This window comes from Prionailurus viverrinus, chromosome B1 (assembly GCF_022837055.1).
Source record: "Prionailurus viverrinus isolate Anna chromosome B1, UM_Priviv_1.0, whole genome shotgun sequence".
Taxonomy (NCBI): domain Eukaryota; kingdom Metazoa; phylum Chordata; class Mammalia; order Carnivora; family Felidae; genus Prionailurus; species Prionailurus viverrinus.
Genome location: NC_062564.1, coordinates 58,595,273 through 58,616,472, shown reverse-complemented (window position 1 = coordinate 58,616,472; position 21,200 = coordinate 58,595,273). Strand labels below are relative to the sequence as shown.

Genomic DNA, 21,200 nt, shown 5'->3' with positions numbered 1-21,200 from the left:
CTAAGGAATCTACTCCTGAAATCATTATTGCGCTATATGCTAACTAATTTGGATGTAAATTTAAAAAAATAAAACAAGTTAAAAACAAAGAAAAAAAAAAGAATGAGTAACGGATTTCCTATCATTGGAAAGAATAAATCACATGCCACAATCACATGCCCTTCAGGTGGGACATAACACAAAATCCACACTCCTGCGCAAATCCTTTATTAAAGCAATGATCAAAACACAGGATGGAGCACATGGTGTTTTGCTACTATAACATCAACTTAAATGCCATTTGTTTATATCTTTAAATTATTTTTAAAAAGTGAACATTTATAGTTCACAAATCCACCAGTTTGACATTTCTGCCCAGATAAAGTTTTTCATCTTATTTTCCAATTTTAACAAAGGACATCCAGAACTAGAGATATAGCAAGCCAAACATAAGTGCAAGCAAACATCTTCTTTGACCCTAACTCACTGTAAGCAGCTCTATGGTGTCTGACAGTTACATCTGAAGGCTTTTATTACTGGTTAAACAAAATCTATTTATGCCAGAATATTCTTAGAACTATTTGTTTTCTAGATTCTCTGAGAGCTTCAATTTTGATTGTGGTATTCTAAATATTAGCCCCTTCAAAATGGTATCTCTATCTCAAAGATCATTACCACCCTCATATGATATTTTCTTGTATAACAGACACACACTCAGTCCTTTGGAAAACGTATTAAACAATTGTTTTGATTTTCAATCCCCCACCATTGATTTGTTTAATCCAGACCTGATTAATCACTGTAGAAACCCTAAAAAAGTCATTAGGAAAATGAATTTTGTTATCTACTGAGGGATTTTTAAATGAATAGGTGAATGTAAAAATGGCTAGTGTCTTGAAGATGTCAGGTGCTCAAAAGATGTGTGTGAACATACAATGAGATTTGGTAGGTTTAAAGAGTATCAGTAAATTAGCTTAAAAAGCAAGAATAGAAACAGGGATTATAATCTTAACGGAATGCCAAAAGGATCTGTGAAATAGGTACAGAACAGTAGCTGAACTGTGCCGAATATAAAATACAGTATCTGAAAGATAAGTTAAATGCTCCATTTTCTTACCAAATGAAACACTGACAGGAAATCCCCTGTTAACAGAACCTCAGGGGCTGCCATTTAAGAGTTAGCACTGATAACAACACTGGATTTCAATCTACGAATAAAAGGTGGCTGATTTGCCTCTCCCAAACTGTTTCTCCAATGGCTGGGATGGGTGTTTTTGCAGGTAAGCAGATCTGTGTTGGCTGCACTACACTGAGAGAGTGCTTGTTCAAAACATGCAAATATTCTTGTGCCTTACATTTACTTCGTGTGCTAAAGAGCTGAGCAGACCCTCGATCACCAATAAATAACAATCTAAGCATTAGACTTAAAACATGTCAGCAGTCCACTAAATAATTTACATAGCCAGAGTTCAATTCAGTCTTTTCATCAAATTGCTTTCTTATCTCATATTTGCCCTTCAAAGGCAAGCTTGAACAACACAGACTTCTACAGTTAAAAATGAAACAAACAATAAAAAAGATAAAGATAGGAAGGAGATTCCAGAATCCATTGTGTGGGATGTCAAGACCTTTTAGCCTTAGTTTTGAAAAAAGGAATGCTCATAAACATCTGAGACAACTCATTCTGGATGTAATGGCACCATAATGCTTGGGATGGGTGAGAACATTCAGCTATTTTTAGAGCAATTTCTATACGTTATACATCACATTTGGTTCCTAGAGATTTTAGTCAAGTATTAGTATTTCTTTTTGCTGAGTATGATATACAAAAAGATGAGAACAGTAGATGTGCCCTAAAGATATGAAAATATAATATATAAAACAAAACCATTATAAATTACATAGATTTTCAGTATAAAATTGTGTTTTTTTCCATTTAGAATAAATACCATCCAAGTTTACACATCATCTAAGTGAATTAAATATGCACACGTATCTGAATCATTTTCAGAATTTCAAGGAAAGAAGTTGCTAGAGATATGACTCAGAAACTAGAGACTGATGTTGAGAATGACTACATAAGACCCAAAGGACGTAGCTTGGGATTTAGCGTTAAGCTTTTAAAACTGCCCCAAACAGCCTGACGCTCATGCGTGCACACAAGGACACACACATACAGCCATACGTCTATGAATTTCTATGAAGCTGAGCAGTTTATCTTTGAAAAATCAGCTGAAAGTCACAAGGTCTTCTACATTTTATATTCTAGAAGGAGAGAGCCTTTCTCATTTCACGAAGAAGATGTAGGATGGATAGGAAGAGTGTAGAATTTCTGGAAGGAGAAATCTCCATTGTAAACCAACCTCCTTTTAGGTTGGCTATGATTCTATCAAGAGCTTTTTGATGCCCTAAGAGGGGAAAAGTTTGGAAAAATCTATATAATAATAATAATAATAATAATCTCCCCAGTCTTAAGAAGCTAAGACCAATCTGGAACATTCTTTGGTCATAAATTCCTGCTCCTGCTTCATTAAAAATCTGCTGATTTTAAAGTTTTTATTTCTTATCAATGTCTAGATAGAACTGATGCCTTTCCATGTGGAAATCTGCACATGGGTTTGGGTGGAATAACTGAACACAATGCAAAAAAGTTCACACAATATCACAAAATGAGCTTAAATTTCAGTTGTTGTTTTGGGCATATAGATCTGTAGTAAGAATTTGCTGACCTCCATAGCAAGTGGAAAATGTTTATATTCTTAGAGTTGGAGATAAAGGTGTTCTGCAACCCAAATACATAAAATCCTAATCCAGAGAGCCCACATAGGAGTCATGCTTTCTCTTGACTGCTGTACTACTAGTTGCTTTATGTGACCCCCCCCCCCCCCTTCTAGATGCCAGCAGTTCATTCCTGGACAAGTTTGTCTAACCAAACTCCATGTCTTGTTAGATTGCCTTCCACACTGGTTGTCTATGAATAAAGAAGCCTGTCAGGCTACCCCTAAAGCCAAACCCACTGCCCTCAGCTGCACAGCCAAATACATTAGTTGTAAAATTTTGGACAGCAAAAAGCATCCAATCTCCTGTACCCATTTTGGCTCGCAATGTTGTTTGTCTCTTGCAGCAGGGACCTATCTTGGGAGATTACAAACTCTGTAAAACAATACATGTCTGAGCTAGAAGGGACCTTGTGACTCATCAAGCACAACCCCCATATTCTTCAGATGGAAAAGATTAAGCCCCAGAGAAGGGAAGGGAGTTGTTTGAGATCACTTACTAGATAGTGACAGAGTGAGGACTAAACATCTGGGTCTGCTCCCTCAGTACCAACGTGGCCCATGTAACCTTCAACAACACGACCCCATCACTTGATGTGGCCATGACCCCTACAACAACTTTAAGGTTACTCCCCCTGCTTCTAAGTGACAATGAAATACCACTCATTCTCACTATGGTTAAATTTAAACTACAAAAGTGGTCCTAATGATGTTTTGGGAGAGAAGATCCACAACTTGCTTAAAATGCTATGATTATTTAAAACTGATCCTCCTTGAGTAAGTAAGGCAGCATAAAAAATGTTAGCTGAACCCAGAGATGAAAGTGAAAATCTGTTAACTGGAAAGACAGCAAGCACGATGATATTGATGTGGTTCTGTGAGACAGTGAGACCATTTAAATGGTGCTCAGAGCCTATCTAGTCTGCCCCCTCTGACAGATAAGGAAGCTGAGACCCATACCTGCCCAAAGCCAGGCAGCTAGTTATTGGCACAGTCAGGTAAGGTGTTGACCTTTGCATAGACTGACTTTTTCTCCTTTCCATAACATCATTCAGCCTCACATATTACTGCTTTCTTGTGAGACTAAAAAATAATTCAATAATTTGGCGTGAAATTTGATGACACAGTTCCCTAGGTCATTACTCCAACCTTTCACTCTCCCCTTCAAGACCAACAAGTTAGCTACGTGGTTCACAAAGCGGACCTGGTTACACAACTTCACAGATCTTTATTTTGCTGCCCTGAATTAAGTGTTTGAGTCACTTGATGGCATATGGCCCTCCAAGCCCTTCTGGGAAGTCAATATTCTACAACCTACAGGGATTCATCATATGCTGCTGTCTTCAGAAGCAATACATTTTCCAGATAATCAGTTTTTGTTTGTAAGATGATGTTACTTACACACAGAGAGCAGGTTTCATGGGTAATACAGGTATATTCGACCTTTTATAATTTCCCTCCACCAAAAGGCTCTCAGAATCGGACAGGTAAACACATTTGTTTTTGGCTAATAAAGTGCTATTCCTGGGCAAAATTTTTCTCAGTTTCACAATAGCAGCTTTGTTGGAAACAAAAAAAGTGATGTATGAACATAGGCCTGGGTAGTGACAAAAATAATGAGCCTAGTAACTACTCGGGAACATTACAGGTGACTTGTAGGTATCAGCCCTGGCACCAGTGACTGATACCAAAGCCTCTGAGGTAAGTATTCTAGGGGGAAAATAAGGACAAAGTGGCAAAGGGACCAAACCGGAAAAAGCAATTAGTATTAATGTAACAACAACTACTCCATTATAAAGGAACAGTGAAAGGAATAAAACTGAGAAGAAAGTGCAACAAACCCATGTACGTGCATTTGCTATTGTAGCAGACCTATAATTTTTTTTAAAGGAAAAGCAATGCGGTGTGCATTGGACAGGGCTCTTGAACTCAGAATATCTTATAGTAATATTCTCTTTGACAAAAGGGCATCACCCATTAAGGTTATTTGGCAGAGAAGAGCCTCTAAAATTCGTATCGTATGGACAGACACCTTCCGTCCAGTATGACCAATTCTGCACCCTGATGTTTCTCACATCCTTTACTGTGGGGGAAATTCCAGTCATGTCATAAACTGCACTCAGGTGTTTCCCCTTTTAAAATGGCGTCACTCCTACCTAAGGGATGAGAGTCTCCTGGTAAGGCTTAGCGGCGAGTGCGTACTACATCTGCACTACAAGGAGCAGCCCCTGATTTTCTTGATATGCATAGCTTTTCATGGTTGATATTAGACATGGCTTTCATAAATAATGCAGGTGTTTCTTTCCTGTGCCACTGCTGGCTCTGAAGTTTCCAGGTGAGCTGGTGGCAGGACTCTATCTAATACCTCGATAGGCGTTGACTCTTCAGACGTTAGCTCTGTGGATGTTACATCTGTGGAAGGCTCTGCAGTTTCCGGGGAATGGTCGGCTGACGGTTCTGTCTCCTCTTCATCTTTGACCTCAAATTGCACACCGTCTTGGTCATCCACGTGATCTTTTTTGGACTGTGGGTGCACAGACACCTTGATGGCAATTTGCTGAGGCTGCTCGTGCAGCGATGAGGCGTCCGAGTCAGCAGTGGGGGAGTCACTTCTCTTCAGGGAGTTTGGGATTGTGTAAACCTCATCCCTGTCTGAGGCCTCCTGGCCTTCTGGAGTGTGCCGCACAAAATTCTGCCCCTGCTCCTCAAGCCCGACCACCTCCATGATTTCCTCCATGATGGTCCTGCAGTTCATAATGAGGGGAGGCAGAGGCACACTCCTGGCAAGCTCTTCGATATAGCGTGCAAACTCCATGGTTTTGAACTGGGTGACTTTGGCAAGCTCTAGAGTTTTGGCTGAGGTGATGATGGGGATCCGCTTGGCAATCTCAAATGCCTTTTGCAGCTTCTCTGCGCCTTCTGTCCTAAAGAACTCATTGATGGCTTTCTCGGTCTTCTTCAGGTGACTGCTCATCATGCACAGGCGGGTGATATTGAGGACCATGACAACGGTGAAGGCCACAAGGCAGACGACCATGTAGTAGACGCCCATGTCTCCAGAGGTAAAGATGACTCTCAGGGTCACCGTGTTGTTCACAGTGCCATGGATGTTAGAAGCAACACATGTGTATTTACCTCGGTCTGAAAAAGACACCTTGGTGATGTTCAGGAGGCCGCTGTCATGCATCTGCCATTTTCCTGTGGGAAGGAAGGGGGGAAAATTCAACCGAGGACACACAGGTCATATTAAAGTGTCTACAAACTCTCACATTACTAAAAACATCTACTGCCGCCACTGCTACTCCTGCTACTGATACCGACAGTAAACAATTACTACGTGGCAGCCAGTGACACAGTGATGTGCGTTAATGCTTTTCATCTCCACAACGACTCTGTGAGGTTGGTACTCATACCGGCTCCATTTCACAGGATGAAGAGACTAAGGCACGGTTAGATTAGCCCACCTTCCCAAGGTCACCAGTTTGGAAGAAGTGGGAGAGCAGATGAACTCAGGGCCGAAAGGCTATACTCTTAACCCCCAAGCCATGCTACGTAATTCTACAGCCTCGTGAAAAGTAGGAAAAATAAACAATCTGGAAAATACTGCGCTCTTATTAAAAATTCCTTAAACATAGCATCTGGTTTTCTAACCTGCCCACGAGCATGACGCTATTGAATATATATGTTCATTGAGGGAGTTTAATGCTTCTAAGAATATAAAGTATTTTAGGATCAACATAAAGTCTGGAGTAAGCCAATTAAATTATAATTGTTTACCTGGGTTTCTCATATTTGAGGTTGAAGTTATCCTTGTATGACCTCAGTTAATTCAAGCATAACATGTCATTAATTTTGAGAATTTATGATGAATTGTTTATAGTACTTAAAAGTTACAAGCTAACAATGTGAACATTCAGAGGCTGGGTATGAATTAATACCAATTTAATGTTTTAGCCTTGCAAATAAATTATAGACCTATCAAGTCGAAAATAAGCCTCACATAATGGAGAATGCATGTTGATAAGTGCAGTTCTATTTCCTTCTCTGGCCTGAAAAGGAGCTAGTGTTGCCCCAGGGATGAAGTTCTGAATCAGGGGAAACTCTTTCATTGGGATTCATTCTTTGTCTGCCTCTGTACCCACAGGTCATTAGAGGTTTGGCTTCTAGGTCCTGGGTCTGAGGCTTTCTGAAAGCCTACCACCTCCCTATACTGTCCTATAGAGATGGAAGGGTCCAGGACAGTTCTCTTGGGAGCTCTGAGAAGCAGACAGGGAGATATTTCTCCATAAAAGCACTCCGGCTCCACAAGCCAACTAGAGGAGCCTCTCCTGAGAGATGGAGCAGTTCAACATGTAGTTTTCCTTTTAAGTACCTATTATCGAATTGTATTTTCACTTGTTTCTTCTTCTGGCAGTGACTTCTAATTCTATTTAAAAATCTGATATTTCCCAAAAGCAACAAGCAACTTGTTCCCCTCCTCCCCCCCTTTTAAACTTGTGAACACGTAAGTGACTACAGTCTCAGGGCACTATGGACTGAAGCAAGAGAGGGCCTTCTTCATTCCAGCATCTTCTACTCCTAGGAACATCCTTAAGGAAGCTAGGGTGGAGCGGTGAGGTGCCTTCTGGGGACCTGTGGCCCCTCCTACCTGCTAGGCACGCTGGATCTAGCAGGATGCCTCTTGTAGGTGCTGTCCTATTACTCTTTCTGAAAGAACATCTGTGAAGAGTGGTTCCTAGTGTCCCCAAGTAACCCTTTTCTAACAATTCGGCCAGTGTCTTTTCCCCAAGAGTAGAAAACACTGGTTTGGAAAATGTAGTGAATTTTTGGTTTCTTGTGAATGTGTGTCAACCGACAAACCTAAGCACCCAGTCTGTGAGATCTTCTCTTGTTTAGATTGGGCAGGCCTTCCACTCCCTTCATTCCCTGAACGTGGTTTTGATACTTCGGCTGCAGGTTTGTCCAAATGTAGAAATAATCTGGGGCAACGGAATCAATGTATTATCAATTTATATTTTTAACATGGGCATGTTTCATAAAGGTGGACTACAGCGGGCATAGGCAAACTCGAGTTGACTGGAAACTTATTACGGATATGGAAGGTATTTGGTTCCAGAAAATTACAGACTATACTTGTAGGAGTTTCTCAAATTTACCTTCTTTCTTTTGTTGGAAAATATAACAGGAACCAGGATGGAAGAAGGTGAGGTGAGGTTATTTATATGGGGAGTGGTAAGGGTCAAATTGTTCAACTCCTAACCTCCCATGGCCGTTCCTTTTATGGAGGAATTACCTCCAAAGTAGTCTGAACCTGGGAGTAGCAGAAGAGCAGAAAAGACCACTAAACTAAGAAGGCAGGTATCTGATGGTATTATGAATAGCTTCTCTTCACACCTAAATAATAATTTTAGTGATCACTGTATTCTGTTATGGGTCACAAAGAAAGTCTTTGGTAGCCGACACACACGTATGTGCACACACACACACACACATACGCCCCTTCCAAAGACTATAATGTCACAGGAGCTAAGGTTATCACCTCAAAGGTGATGCAAGTCTGTATCACTTCTTTTTTAAAGGCTGATACTAAGACTCTACATATTTCCTCTCAGTCTCCGCTTGACCGCTGGTTAGTGAAAAATAAAGATTTCTGTGTGTTCTACTACCAGATGCAGCCCTGAAAACAACGAAGATGGCATAGATTGCACTTTGTGGTCCTCCCACATCAGCTCTGCACCCAGGCTCACGAAGAATTTCCATATAGAACCCATCCAGCTGGGATCATCTTGAGAACGTTTTCTGTCTTGCACGTTACCATTCGCCTCAGTCTACAAATATCTTGCCCTGAGACTCATTCTGGAAGGGTCCTGGCTTTAGCTTTAACTTTACTTAAGAAAACAAGAACACCCACAGTGACTGTCATAGGAAACCATCAGTGCTCTTCATGAAGTGCGTATACAGTGCTGTTCTCGTGTATTTTAGACGGTAACTGGGCATGTCAAAGTTGTGCTGAATTTTCACTAAGCCGCATCACTTTAGCACAGATAAAAACCTAAAATGTCGGCAGCTGATGCCGAGTCAGATCTACATGCAACGATTCTGGAGGAAATAAAGAGGCGGATGTTAAACCGTGACTTTCTGAATATATTACCAAAGATTACCAAAGATTAAAACATTTCCCTAATGCCCTTGACAGTTATTCACTAATACATGCCCTGTGCCTTGCTCAGATTGTAACCCTTCGAAAGCCCTTCTTCCACCTCCCGTCATCCACTCTGGTCCTGTAAGGTGACCCTCACCTGAAGGCTTCACCCTAAAATACTGACACATGCAGTAGGAGAAGGGCTGCTAGAGTTTGCCCAGGAATCTGTCACAGTCTCCCCGAGAAACTCCAGGCACAAGAATCGCACATGAAAACCTCCCACGTGGGAGCAGAAGTAGTGTGGTGACAGTCTCTCCTTTGCAAAGAGAAAAGCTAACAGATGTTATTTCTTAGCTGTACTGCAGTGTGTATTTTATGCTGCGCGCACACACACACACACACACACAAAAGCTGACATTTTTAGAAGGGCAGTGATCTTTTTTTAATCTTGTTCAAGCGTTTAGTCAACAAACATTATTGAGTAAATTGCGTTTGCAGCAGGTTCCACGCTCGACTGTACGAATACAAAGATGAGTTAGACAGGATCCCCGACTGAGAAAACCATCCGGCCCAAGGAGGGACGCAGACGGCAACAAAGGACCGTGGCTCACTTGGCAAAGTGCCGGCCCAGGGCAGTGGGGTGGGAGCGCCAGCTTCTTGGAGAGGCTTGGGGAACCGGGCCAGGATGAGGGCGGGCTGGGTGGTGCAGGTGGCATACGAGCAATAGAGGGAACCCAGGCTGTGCTGCTGCAGCTGACAAACTATGTCCAAAACCAAGAAGGGCTAGGGTGGGGACAGGGCCGGAGAGGAATGCAGGGCCAGAATGTTCAAGAGCTTTGTATTTATCCTGTGGGAGAACAGGAACCCCTCACCCTACAGGACTTCCCCCTGACAAACAGGCCTTATTTCATTTCTTACAGCTGCCATAGGACCTTCCCACAGGTTTCCTCTCTGCCTGGAAAGCTCTCCTCCCTCCCGCCTCCAAGCCTTGCCTCACCCCTTCTTAGCCCAGTTCAGACACCACCTCGCTGTCACCTCGCTACCTGAGAAACCTTCTCTGACCCCTGACTAAACCAGTGAAGAAAATCAGAAAGTCCAGAAGCAGATGCCGGTAAGCATGGGAATTTTAAAAATAAGGAAGATATTTTAAATCAGCAGGGAAAGAATACTGGGATAACGGACCATTCATTTAAAAGAAAAATGAAAATGAAGTTATGTTCCTATTTGATGTGATACATAAAAATAAATTCCAAGTATTCTGAAGATCTAAATGTAAATTAAAAGTATAAAATTAGGGTGCCTGGATGGCTCACTTGGTTAAGTGTCAGACTCTTGATATTGGCTCAGGTCATGATCTCACAGTTCCTGCTTGAGATTCTCTCTCTCTGCCCCTCCCCTGCTTACATGCTCTCTCAAAATAAATAAACATTAAAAAATATTTTTAAAAAGCATAAAGTTAATAGAGGATATAAAAACATTTTTACAAACTAGGGATAAGAAGTCTTTTTAGGCATTTCAAGAATCCCAGAAACTGTAAAGGAAAACAATAATAGATTAGATTTCTCCACAATTAAAATTTTTACACAATAAAATATGTCATACTAAGTAAAAGTAAAAGCAAATGACAGAGTGGGAGAAAATTATGAATATTTGACAGACAAATGCTTACTAGGTATAAAACATAAAAAAAAACTCCTATAAATCAAGACAAATAACTCAAAAGAAAAAATGGGGAAAGAATACGAATGGATAATTCACAGAAAAAAGAAATATGAATAGTGTCTAACTATAAAAAGCATAACTTTTTTAAGAGTTTATTTTTGAGAGAGAGAGAGAGACAGTGTGAGCAGGGGAGGAGTAGAGGGAGGGAGACAGAGAATCCCAAGCAGACTCTGTGTTGTCAGCATAGAGCCTGACTCAGGGCTTGAACTCACGAACCATGAGATCATGACCTGAGCCAAAGTCAGATGCTTATCTGACTGAGCTGCTCACCCGCCCCCCAAAACATAACTTGCAACCTTTCAGAGTACCAGAAAAAGAGGGAAGACACTGATTATATATTATGTTGCTGAGAGAACAGGGTAAGGGATGCTTACACACGTGGCAGTGGGGAGTCAGGTTGGTAAAACCTTTGGAAGGTTGATATGGAGGCATCTGTCAAAATTCAAAATGAATGTAGTCTATGACCTACTTGTAGACTTCTTGAAATTTCTCAAATCAGACAAGCCTAAATTGACTGAAAAAATATTAACGAATATAAGAAAATCAAGGTAATGAGAAAAATCTCCTTTTCAGGATAGTTTTTCTACAGGGACATGGTTCCAGAACTTTCCCCTCCTGCCAACATTCTCTGGGAGAAGCCATAACCTTGGTCCCAAGCCAGGAAGGTGGCTGACCTGGTACCACCGTGCTCACTGTGGGGCACACACACATGGAAGAGGAAGTTGCTCCGGACACTACGATGTCATGTCAATAGGACAGTGTCAGGGTCAGGTAGACCCTGTCCAGTAATGAGAGAAGCAGATCAGCAGCCTCATATGGCTACAGTCATATGATGGGAGTCACTGTGGCTCAGTGTGTAGCCAGTGTATGGCATTAGATCAGAACTATGGCTCATGCAAACGACTTCTGACCACATTACTGCTGTATAGAAACGAACAGCATTGATACATTCTGGAACTAAAGAATCATAAGGAAAGTGAGAACACAACCTACAAAGATACTATAATTACAGCTTCCTTCAAACACCATGTCTACTACAATCCTAAATTTCTCCAGCTTTTCCTGAGGATCATGGAGCATTAGAAATTAAAATTATGCCCAAATACGAAGCTCTTAGAATTTCCCCCAAATTACTTATTCGAAGATAAGGATTTCTTTTTTCTTTGGAGATACCTTTCTGTGAATGTGTAAATAAGCTGATGTATGGTTTGTCTATGTCCCCAGTGAGTGGCACAGTCGGTTAAGCGTCCGACTTCAGCCAGGTCACGATCTCGCCGTCCGTGAGTTCGAGCCCCGCGTCAGGCTCTGGGCTGATGGCTCAGAGCCTGGAGCCTGTTTCCGATTCTGTGTCTCCCTCTCTCTCTACCCCTCCCCCGTTCATGCTCTGTCTCTCTCTGTCCCAAAAATAAATAAACGTTGAAAAAAAAATTTAAAACTCTGTTCACAATCCCAGTGAGGTACTTAGGCTCTTGAGCTTTACATACCTATGGTTTTTAAGGAGGAGATTTCAACTGGCCAAAACAAGTAGGTTCTTTTCTTTTTTTTTTTTTAAGTTTATTTATTTCTTTTGAGAGAGAGAGTAAGTGAGGGAGGGGCAGAGACAGAGAGAATCCCAAGCAGGCTCAGTGCAGGGTCCAATATGGGACTTGAACCCACGAACCGCGAGATCATGACCTGAGCTGAAATCAAGAGTCAACGCTTAACAGACTGAGCCACCCAGGTGCCCCAATACATTATTTTCTTGAAGCCAACTTTAAAAATTTTCATGTCGGTTAAGCGTTCGACTTCTGTGCTGACAGCTCAGAGCCTGGAGCCTGGAGGTTTCAGATTCTGTGTCTCCCTCTCTTTCTGCCCCTACCCTGCTCTCTCTCTCTCAAAAATAAACAAACATTTTAAAAAGTTAAAATAAATTTAAAAAATTCATGCGGTAAGAGTTCCAATAAATGTTTAGGTAAACATAAATGAAGTACAAGATTCACCTGAATATCGCATCGAATCGAGTCTTCAAATAAGAACTAGATGCACGTGTGTGTAGGTGTCTATAAATGTGGTACTTATCCTCCAATATGTGAAAAACAGACCACTGAAGAGAAAGGATCCATGCCTTTTTACAAAACATAATTGAAAACAAATTTAGCACTGCATGGCTGCACCTGTTACAGGCTTCTGCAGCAGATGACGGCTCCGTGAAGCCACTGCAGACTCTGGTTACAAACACTGCAAGCCGTAAGGGCTCTTATGCACCACTCCCCCAATCCTACCAAGAGACCTCTTCAGAGGCTACCAGGCCAGCTCTAACAAGCTAGTTCCTACATCATGTGGAGTAAAGGTGGCCTGGGATAATACAGGCTTAGTTCAGCTTTCAGCTCAGGAAGGTGGGGGTGGAAGGCTATGCTGTTCATAGCCTGGAGTTACGCTCTGCTTAAAGGTATAAATAATATCTGAAAAGATTACCTACTGTCTTTTCACTTCCTGGCAAAGGAAACATATGACCCTCCAGCTAACTGGATCTGGTGATCTTAATTTTTAGTGCCAAGTAATTCCACGCAGGCTAGCAAGTCTTTTCTGAGAACAGCTACAGGTGGTTTTCCAAGACAAGGGCACCCTACGCTGGGTTCACATAAATGACTTCCATTTTGGGAATTTCAGCTGTCATCCTTATCTGAGGTGGATCCAGAAGGGTCTTTTCACAGCTAAGACTATAGCACTCTGAGTTCATATCCCAAATGGAGCATAACTCATCCAAGAAAAACTATAAATGGTGGTTAGTTATCAGGTTGGCCCTTGACATGGATCAATTTGGAAAATGAGCCATAATAACTTAAACTACTTTTATGAAAGAACACATAATGGGTTCAAACAACTGACCTCAAGATCTACTTTGGAATGATTCTTTAGTTAGCAGAGGAGTGCTTCTTTGGGTTAGATCAGGGTCCCTGAGCTTTGACACCATTGACATTTTGTGCCGAGTAATTCTTTGTAGGGGTTTATCTTGTGCATTGAAGGATGTGTCGCAGCATTCCTTCCTTATACCTACTAGATACCAGTAGCATAATTTCCCCCACTTCCTTTCCCTCCTCCGCCAGGTTATGACAACCAAAAATTTATCTCCAGACTTTGCCAAATGTCCTCTGGGTGCAACACAGGCCCCCGCCAAGAACCACTGAGTTAGGCAGATGTAAAGTTCATCTTGTGTATAACACATTTAGTAATGTCCACATACGCTCACTGCTTATTCAGAGATAGAAGCATGTTGGATATCAACAGGTCCTGTGTACTCAAGAGTGATGGTGGGGCAAGGGGAAGCCTCTGATGAAGGAAAGGATTCCAAACTTGCTACCACGGCAGTCTCAACATTGTTTTGAAATTTCAAATAACTTTTTTTTTTAAGTTTATTTATTTATTTTGAGAGCGAGTGAATGAGCACAAGCAGGGGAAGGGCACACAGAGAGGGAGAGAAAAAAATCCCAAGCAGGCTCTGTGCTGACACGGGGCTCAAACCTGAAAACCGTGAGATCATGACCTGACCCGAAATCAAGAGTCAGATGCTTAACTGACTGAGCTGCCCAGGCAGCCCGAAATTTCAAATAACTTTGAAGGGCTATAAATTTTTTTATATTAATTCAGTGTTTTTAAGGTTGAGAGATTGAGATAGAGAATAAGAAATTACCCAGGAAATTATTTCCTGTCTTTTCAAAACACACTAGATTATGAAATAGAGATTTAGGCACTTGGAATCTATGGCTGCCAAAATATAGGGCGATATTACCAATAACAATAGCAGCAGTTGCCATTTACTGACAGCTGGACATGTTCCAGGTCACTGTGCAAAATGTTTAATAAACACTAGTTTATTCAAGACGCTCAGCCCCACCTGCTAGTAAAAAAGGATTTTCTCTATCTTACAAAAACTGTGGCTCAGAGGAGTTAAGGCACTTACTCAAGGAAAGGCTATTGTGGGATTTCCAGTAATGTATTCCTAATTACACTAATTTTATTTCATGCCTTTGGTAAGTTGATTTTTCATCTCAGATATTTAATCTACTAAAAGAAGAATTCAGCATATTTTCGGTAGTTAATGCACTACTTCACGCCGATCTCAGAGGTAAAGGATGATTTATATTTACTGTGGGAACTGACCCTTCTTAGACGTGCATTAAGTAAGGAGGTCATATACTAACTAGTCTGAAAACAGGGCTGGCACAAGCTGTTGTCCCTTGCAGAAGTAGTGAACAGGCATTTTATAGTCTATTCCAAAAATGTGAAAAGTGGAGATGAATGCAAATAAATAAATAAATGCAAAACTTATGGTGCTCCTGGGTGGCTCAGGGGGATGAGTGACCAACTCTTGATTTCAGCCCAGTTCATGATCTCACTGTCATGAGATCGTGCCTCCCCTCCCCCCGCCCCACCAACCATGGAGCTTCGAGCTGAGCGTGGAGCCTGCTTGAGATTCTCTCCCTCTCTCTCTGCCCCTCCACTACTGGTGTGCACATGTGAGTGCTCTTTCTTTTAAAAACAAAAACAAACAAACAAACCAAAACCTGTAATAATGAATTCCACAACGCTAAAGTAGCAGAGGTGACAATTGGGAACTTTGTGCACTTTGGCTCCATTTACTCTGTGCATGTTTTACTTTAAAAGACAGTCTTTAGTTATTTTTGGTGGAAGAACGCTGTAAGGGTGTGGAGAACCAATCCACAGAAGTCTCAAACCTAAGTTGGAAGAAGAATTTCAAACTTAATCGCTAACAAGGCAGAGGTGTTTGGCAAGGCTTCTGCTGGCTGACTTTCCTGAAATGCTCGTTATTTATCATCAAAGGTGCTAATGTGCATTTAAATGGCTTAAAGTCAGAGTACGAAGCCATGGCAAAAATACGCTGGATAATTAGTACCTGAAATAACTGGCACTTTTTTCATAATACTTTCTGACAACTGTTTATTTCTACTCACCTCAAGCAAAAGGACTTTGTGGTCATTTGTGGTTATGCATGTTATTGGAATTCTGAGCTATTTCTGTAATATGGGTGGTGGACTACCCCCAAAACATGTCTTTTGGTGAACAGCCAGAAAAAGAAAAGTCCTCCTCCAGAGACAGATTACACATTAGCCTGTCTCGATCCTCTGGACTTGAAGGAATGAGCAGCAGGGAAGGGCAGTGAAGCAGTTGACGCTCCCACCAGTGACGGGCAGTAGCCCCACTCTTTCCAGGACCGGCAGGGCTGGCATGAATAGCTCTCTCACTTTGTCAGCATAAACGAGAAATGAAGTTGGTCCTTCCTAATCACACAATGAATGGTGATGTGCTCCTAGATCGAGTCACCAGGTGATTTTGATGCTTTGTGTGTGTGTGTGACATATACACGTGACAGCACATATCCTGACACTGAAACTGATGTGGGTGATTACCATGCATTTTCCATCCAGGAAGGCTTCTCTCATTCGCTCAGTCTGGGTTGGATGCTCTTCAACATTTTTCACCTAGCAAGACCCAAAGAATGAGCAGATGCTGGTTGAACACAGAGGGAGAATAAATACTAGCTTGTCCACACTCTGGCCGTGTAATATCCTCTCTGTTCACTTGGTCCCTCATCTGTATACATGAGGATTAATAATATCTACCCGTCATGCTTACTGTAAGGATCAGAAATGGTATCTGTAACTTGGTATACGAGGGCTTAATCAATGGTTGGGATTGTTAATGAAAATTACATTAGTTTTTTTAGTTTGGTTTTAACAGTAGTCTATTGTATCTAGGTAATGTTCTGGGATATTAGCATCATTTTTCATACTATATTCATTCAATCACCTCTTTGTTGAGTTATAATGAAACACTGCTCCATTTAAACTTCTAGACTATTAGCCTGACAACTGAAATTTTTGTCCATGGTTATAATATGGGCATTTTCCCCATCAGAAAGAAAGAGTTAAAGACTTATGGGTCCTCTGATAGGCCATTTGAGCACTGAAGTTCTAATATTTCATGACGAGGAGTGTCATTTCTGCTATTTCTTATGTCTTGCTTGGTTTGTGAGGTACAGTGTTTTGTGTATTGCCTGTGTTCCTGACATTCTGGAATCACTATTATTATGCACTGCAGTACAAAGGCTGAGCTGGAACATCAAGTACTAGTATCATATGAGTTCTTTTTAAAAATCTGCAGTGCATCTTCCTTATGAGATTTGAAAACGGCTAACTGATTTATCAGCAAGACTGCTGGCTGCAAACACAATACAAATGCTGGGTTCTGATGGAGCAGTTCTCTGTGCCACAAAGGCTTTTGCTGGCTTCCCCCGGTTCTGGGGTTCTGGGCTTCTGCAGTCTGCTACTATGGACCACCTGAGTGCCACAGAACAAAAGGAAATCGAGCCATGTGGCTTCCATCTAGTCCAGCCTCCTAAGACACAGATCGAGAAGGCAGGTACAGAGTGTGCTTGCCAAGCCCGCATTAATAGTTAGAACGACCTTTTCAACTGAGGCAACATGTGATCTCTCTGAAGCAGCTAGGCCCTACTTTAGGACTGCAATCAAAATGTGGTAACTGAAATTCAGGCCCCAGCACTGTGGTTCCCACAGTGTCTCCCTCTCTAGGACTCAGGGGTTTAGTGCCCCAGCTCCTTGGTACCAGTGATGACCCGTGCTTCAGTGTCCATGTGAAAGGTAGATTCAGGTCTGGAGTCCTTGTTCCCTCAATTCAGTTCCCTTGTTATTCCCCGCGGCGGCCCAGCTCGCAGAAGGATCTGATAGAGTACGGGGACTTGAGTGTGTATATGTTACCATGGTTACTGCCCCCTTCACAAGTGTGGGATCACTTGCTTTTGACTTGGAGTCTGTGAGGAAGGAATGGTAGGGATGGAAACCAACTGTGGGCTGGGGGTGGTAGTGTCTCTTCTTCTCACTGTCACTAGTGAAGGTTCTAGTCACAGCCATTAACTAACTGGGACTTCGGGAAAATGTGGGTAGAAGAAGAGATTTGGATTACACTGTCTCTAAGTCCCTTCCAATTTAAAAATTCTATGGCCTCAAAATTTTACGCGGTGGGCATAGAGGTCCACTCTACCAAATTAAACAGACAGACATACACGTAACATGTGGTATTTTCACTGGAGGGAGGAAGCTTTGTCATGTTGTACATCCCTGAATGGTTAATTCAAAGCAATGTGAGAGTGCTACAATGAAACCCCAGATCCCAGGTAGTTGGACTGCTAGTGGCCTTAACCATGAGGGACACAGCGGTGAGCCACAAGTATGTAATGGCAAGAAAACTCCATTTGCTCAGCTCCTAAGGAGACATAAGGTATTAGCTTCCATTCTTTTCCAGAGTGAGATAAAATGAAGGAAAGAGATTAAAAACGTAGGTTTTCTTGGAGCAGAAACTCTCTGGGGATTATTCATTGCTTAAAGGGCTGTGGATGGGAAGTACAACATGAATGAAAGGTGACAGAAACTAGTAAGCTGCTACTTCAGAACAATGATCTTTTTACTCCCCCACCCCTACTTCACACAGTAAATGCTTTAGAAAGTACATTAACTCCTTCAGGTCAATTAGCTCAGGCTTGGGTTTTCAGACAAGTACTTCTCACAGCTAAAACAAGAAGTGTAGTTATTCACAATGACCCAGTCAATCCTCTCTCTGGCCGAAGTCTTTCCTGAAGCAGGCTCAGTGCTTATGTAGGTGATTCACATTTTTTGGCCAGAAACGCACTCATTAAAAACTAAGCATTCCCCTATTGCCACATGTTATTTCTTGCTACTGAATCTTCCGTCTTGGCCTCAGCTGCAACAATCTAGAAACTTCAGCCAGGTCTTCAGAAGCACAGAATGATCTCAAGTCGTGGCTGAGAACCTTGCACAGAGACGTGTTTTAAGAAGTGTGGTCTTTAAATCCACAGTCAATGAATTAAACTGACATTTAACCATAAACACCTGCTATATTGTTTACTGGACCCAGCTCCATGACACAAAATAAAACTCCCTTATAAATGGAACATATACTTATGGAAAATCCATTTTACATTCATCCCTATAACATTTTGTATGCACTATGTTACAAAATTCCAAGAGGCGTTTTAAGACTTATGTTTGCCCTGTCTTCCAAGTCAAAAAGTGCAAACTATGAAGTAATTAGCGATTCGAATCCTTAAGAATATATATTTCTCCCTCTTGCCTTAGAGAAAGAAGACAAAATGAGATCCTTAAATCACTTGAATAGGAACAACTAACATTCAGAGTGCGGGTTCCAAAGTCCATGTTTATATCTTATGATATTTGATACAACTTGAAAGCCTACCTCCTCCTTTCTCCTCGTCTTCTGTCAGCAGCTTGCCAATGGAATTATACCACTTGAATTGTGGCTCAGGGATACCATAAACACTACAATTAATCAAGGCACTGTTCCCTTCCTTGACTATGATATGGTCAGTTCTGGCAATGATTACAGGCACAGAGCCCAAGACAATGTCAGTGCCATTTAAAGTGCTATTAGTCACACTCTTAGCAGCCGCTAGAGTGGATACTAGGATTAAAAAGGGCACAGTAGGTAGAAAGCACACAGGCAGATGGTTCTTCAGTCGATCCATCTTCTTTGCTTGCTCTATAAGGCAACAGAGACGGTTTGCCAATGGAATCTTCTATTGGACAACACGCTGTTCAGAGCAGGCCATGGGATAAACCTGTCCTGGATCCATACAGTTGGTTCTTGATTAAGAACCTGTTTAAAAAAGAAAACAAACCCACACACATAAATATTAGCATTCATACTTTAAAAATATTATTTATAAAATGCTAGAAACCCAACTAAAATACAAACCTACATAATTTTTAAACACAGATTAAGAAGCTGTTCCAAATATTAAATTACATTTTTCACAGAAATCATAACAATATAATTTTGTTATTTTTGCTACTGAAATATATAGCTCTTAGTGGGAACAAATATACACTTTGTATGTTAAATTTATATTGCATTACTTCCGAGAGTTCCAAAACCAATTCAGGCTTCTTTCATTAGGCATTATGAGGTCTCTTTCCACCCCATCACCTATCGCTATTGCAGATGACCCGACTGTTCCCCTGGGGCCTTCCTTAACTTCTTCTCCTCCAGTGCACATGACTTCCAGTTTATTCCAGTGGTCACAGCTTGGATGCTGCCAGGATTTGGAAGGGCTCCACCAGAATCAGTCTGGCATTCTCCTAACTCACCATTATGGCCTTCAGGATATGCCTTCCCCCTTTCATGCAATGCCCATGCTCCTTTGAGCTTCATACATCCAGCTCTCTCTGCTCCGCGTAACTGTTATCTACCAATTCCTGATTACTCACTGGATTCCCTGGTTTCAATCTTCATCTGTCTCCCAGAGGTAGGGGAACATCAGTATGAATGGGGCTACACTTCTTAAGTTCAAAGATCTAACCTTCACCTATGTCTCTATCCTCCATTTCATCCACTAATCACATAAGCACACCCCGGATCTTTCATCTCTCCAAATTCTAAATTCTGAAATTCCAAGTAATTCTGAAGTTCTACACAACCATCTCTAACTGCACCCTACCATTCTTCAGATATCACTGGACTTTCTAGCCCTTCTATTTTCCCTCTGTCTCTATCTCCACCCCCTCCCCACTCGACCTGCCTGCTCTACTTTGTCTCAGTCTAGATCCAATCCTGTAGACCACAATCCCCAATATCCTCACCTCTTGTCCTTCTGCCACAACTACCCTGCCAGGATACAACTGTGATCAAGCCAGTCACTTGGCATCCTGGCTCCTACACCCAGGAGGCTGGAGACCACTGGAGAGAATCATACAACCATGCCATTATTGCCAAACTAAAGGAACCATCTCCAACCCCAGCCAGGCCCTTAGTGACATTTGGCAATCTGTGTATCAGTGCTCAGGTAGTTCAGTATCCTTTGCACACAATGCCTACAGACACTTTCAGCTTTTGAATCAAATGCTTTAGTCCAGCTGTATTCTTAAAAGACAGCTTTCTCCTACTAGGGTGTGCAGCCAGGAATTCCTACTTTCCCACCTTTTGGAAAGAATCCTCGGCATCCTATCCTAAGTCCCTTCCCCATGCCCGCCATTTACTCCTCAAATGACTACATTCTGTATTTTGCCTGAAACAAACAGCTCTTGCTCAAGTCACCAGTCACTCCTAGTTGCCAAGTTTTCAGTCTTTCTCTTGCCAGATCTCTGTGGCAGTTGCCACTATTAATTGTTCTTTCTCATGGGTTCCACATTCTGCTCCTCCCAACTGCTCTCATTATTTGTTACTGATTTTTCTTCTTCCCAGTCCTCAAAAGTTAGTCAACCCCTAGAATTTCATCATTGGCCCTCCTTTCTTTTTACCCTCAGCTCTTGCTAAAGTTCCATTCCCATGCCTTTATTACCACCTACAACCTAATAACTCTCAAATCCATGCCCTCAGTTCTGACTCCTTCCCGAATTTCTGACTGGTATTACCAACTGTCCACTGAACAGCATTACCAGGATGTTTTGCAGGTAGCTCAAAGCTAACATTCCCAAACCAAACTCATCTGCTAACTATGCTACATCTCCCACATCCCTTGTTTCAGTTCA

General features: G+C 41.8%; 1 protein-coding gene and 1 long non-coding RNA gene across 5 annotated transcripts in view; one reads left to right on the top strand and one right to left on the bottom strand.

Moving 5' to 3' along the window:
* Positions 1 to 5,829, top strand: part of LOC125163389 (uncharacterized) — a 149,053-nt gene extending 143,224 nt beyond the window's left edge. For both annotated transcript variants that reach the window (XR_007151439.1, XR_007151440.1), the window contains exon 4: positions 5,719 to 5,829. This is a non-coding gene — a long non-coding RNA (uncharacterized LOC125163389). The remainder of the gene's footprint in view (positions 1 to 5,718) is intronic.
* The window catches only part of MFAP3L (microfibril associated protein 3 like), a 42,188-nt gene continuing 21,198 nt past the window's right edge, over positions 211 to 21,200 (bottom strand). For 2 of the 3 annotated variants that reach the window (XM_047855018.1, XM_047855017.1), the window contains 2 exons: positions 18,910 to 19,329; positions 211 to 5,954 (listed from right to left, as the gene is read on the bottom strand). In XM_047855018.1, the coding sequence (XP_047710974.1) occupies positions 5,023 to 5,954; positions 18,910 to 19,198 (1,221 nt within the window). In that variant the 5' untranslated portion in view covers positions 19,199 to 19,329 and the 3' untranslated portion in view covers positions 211 to 5,022. Of the gene's footprint in view, positions 5,955 to 18,909; positions 19,330 to 19,940; positions 20,079 to 21,200 lie in introns of those variants that run through there. The other variant, XM_047855019.1, reaches the window with a different exon arrangement.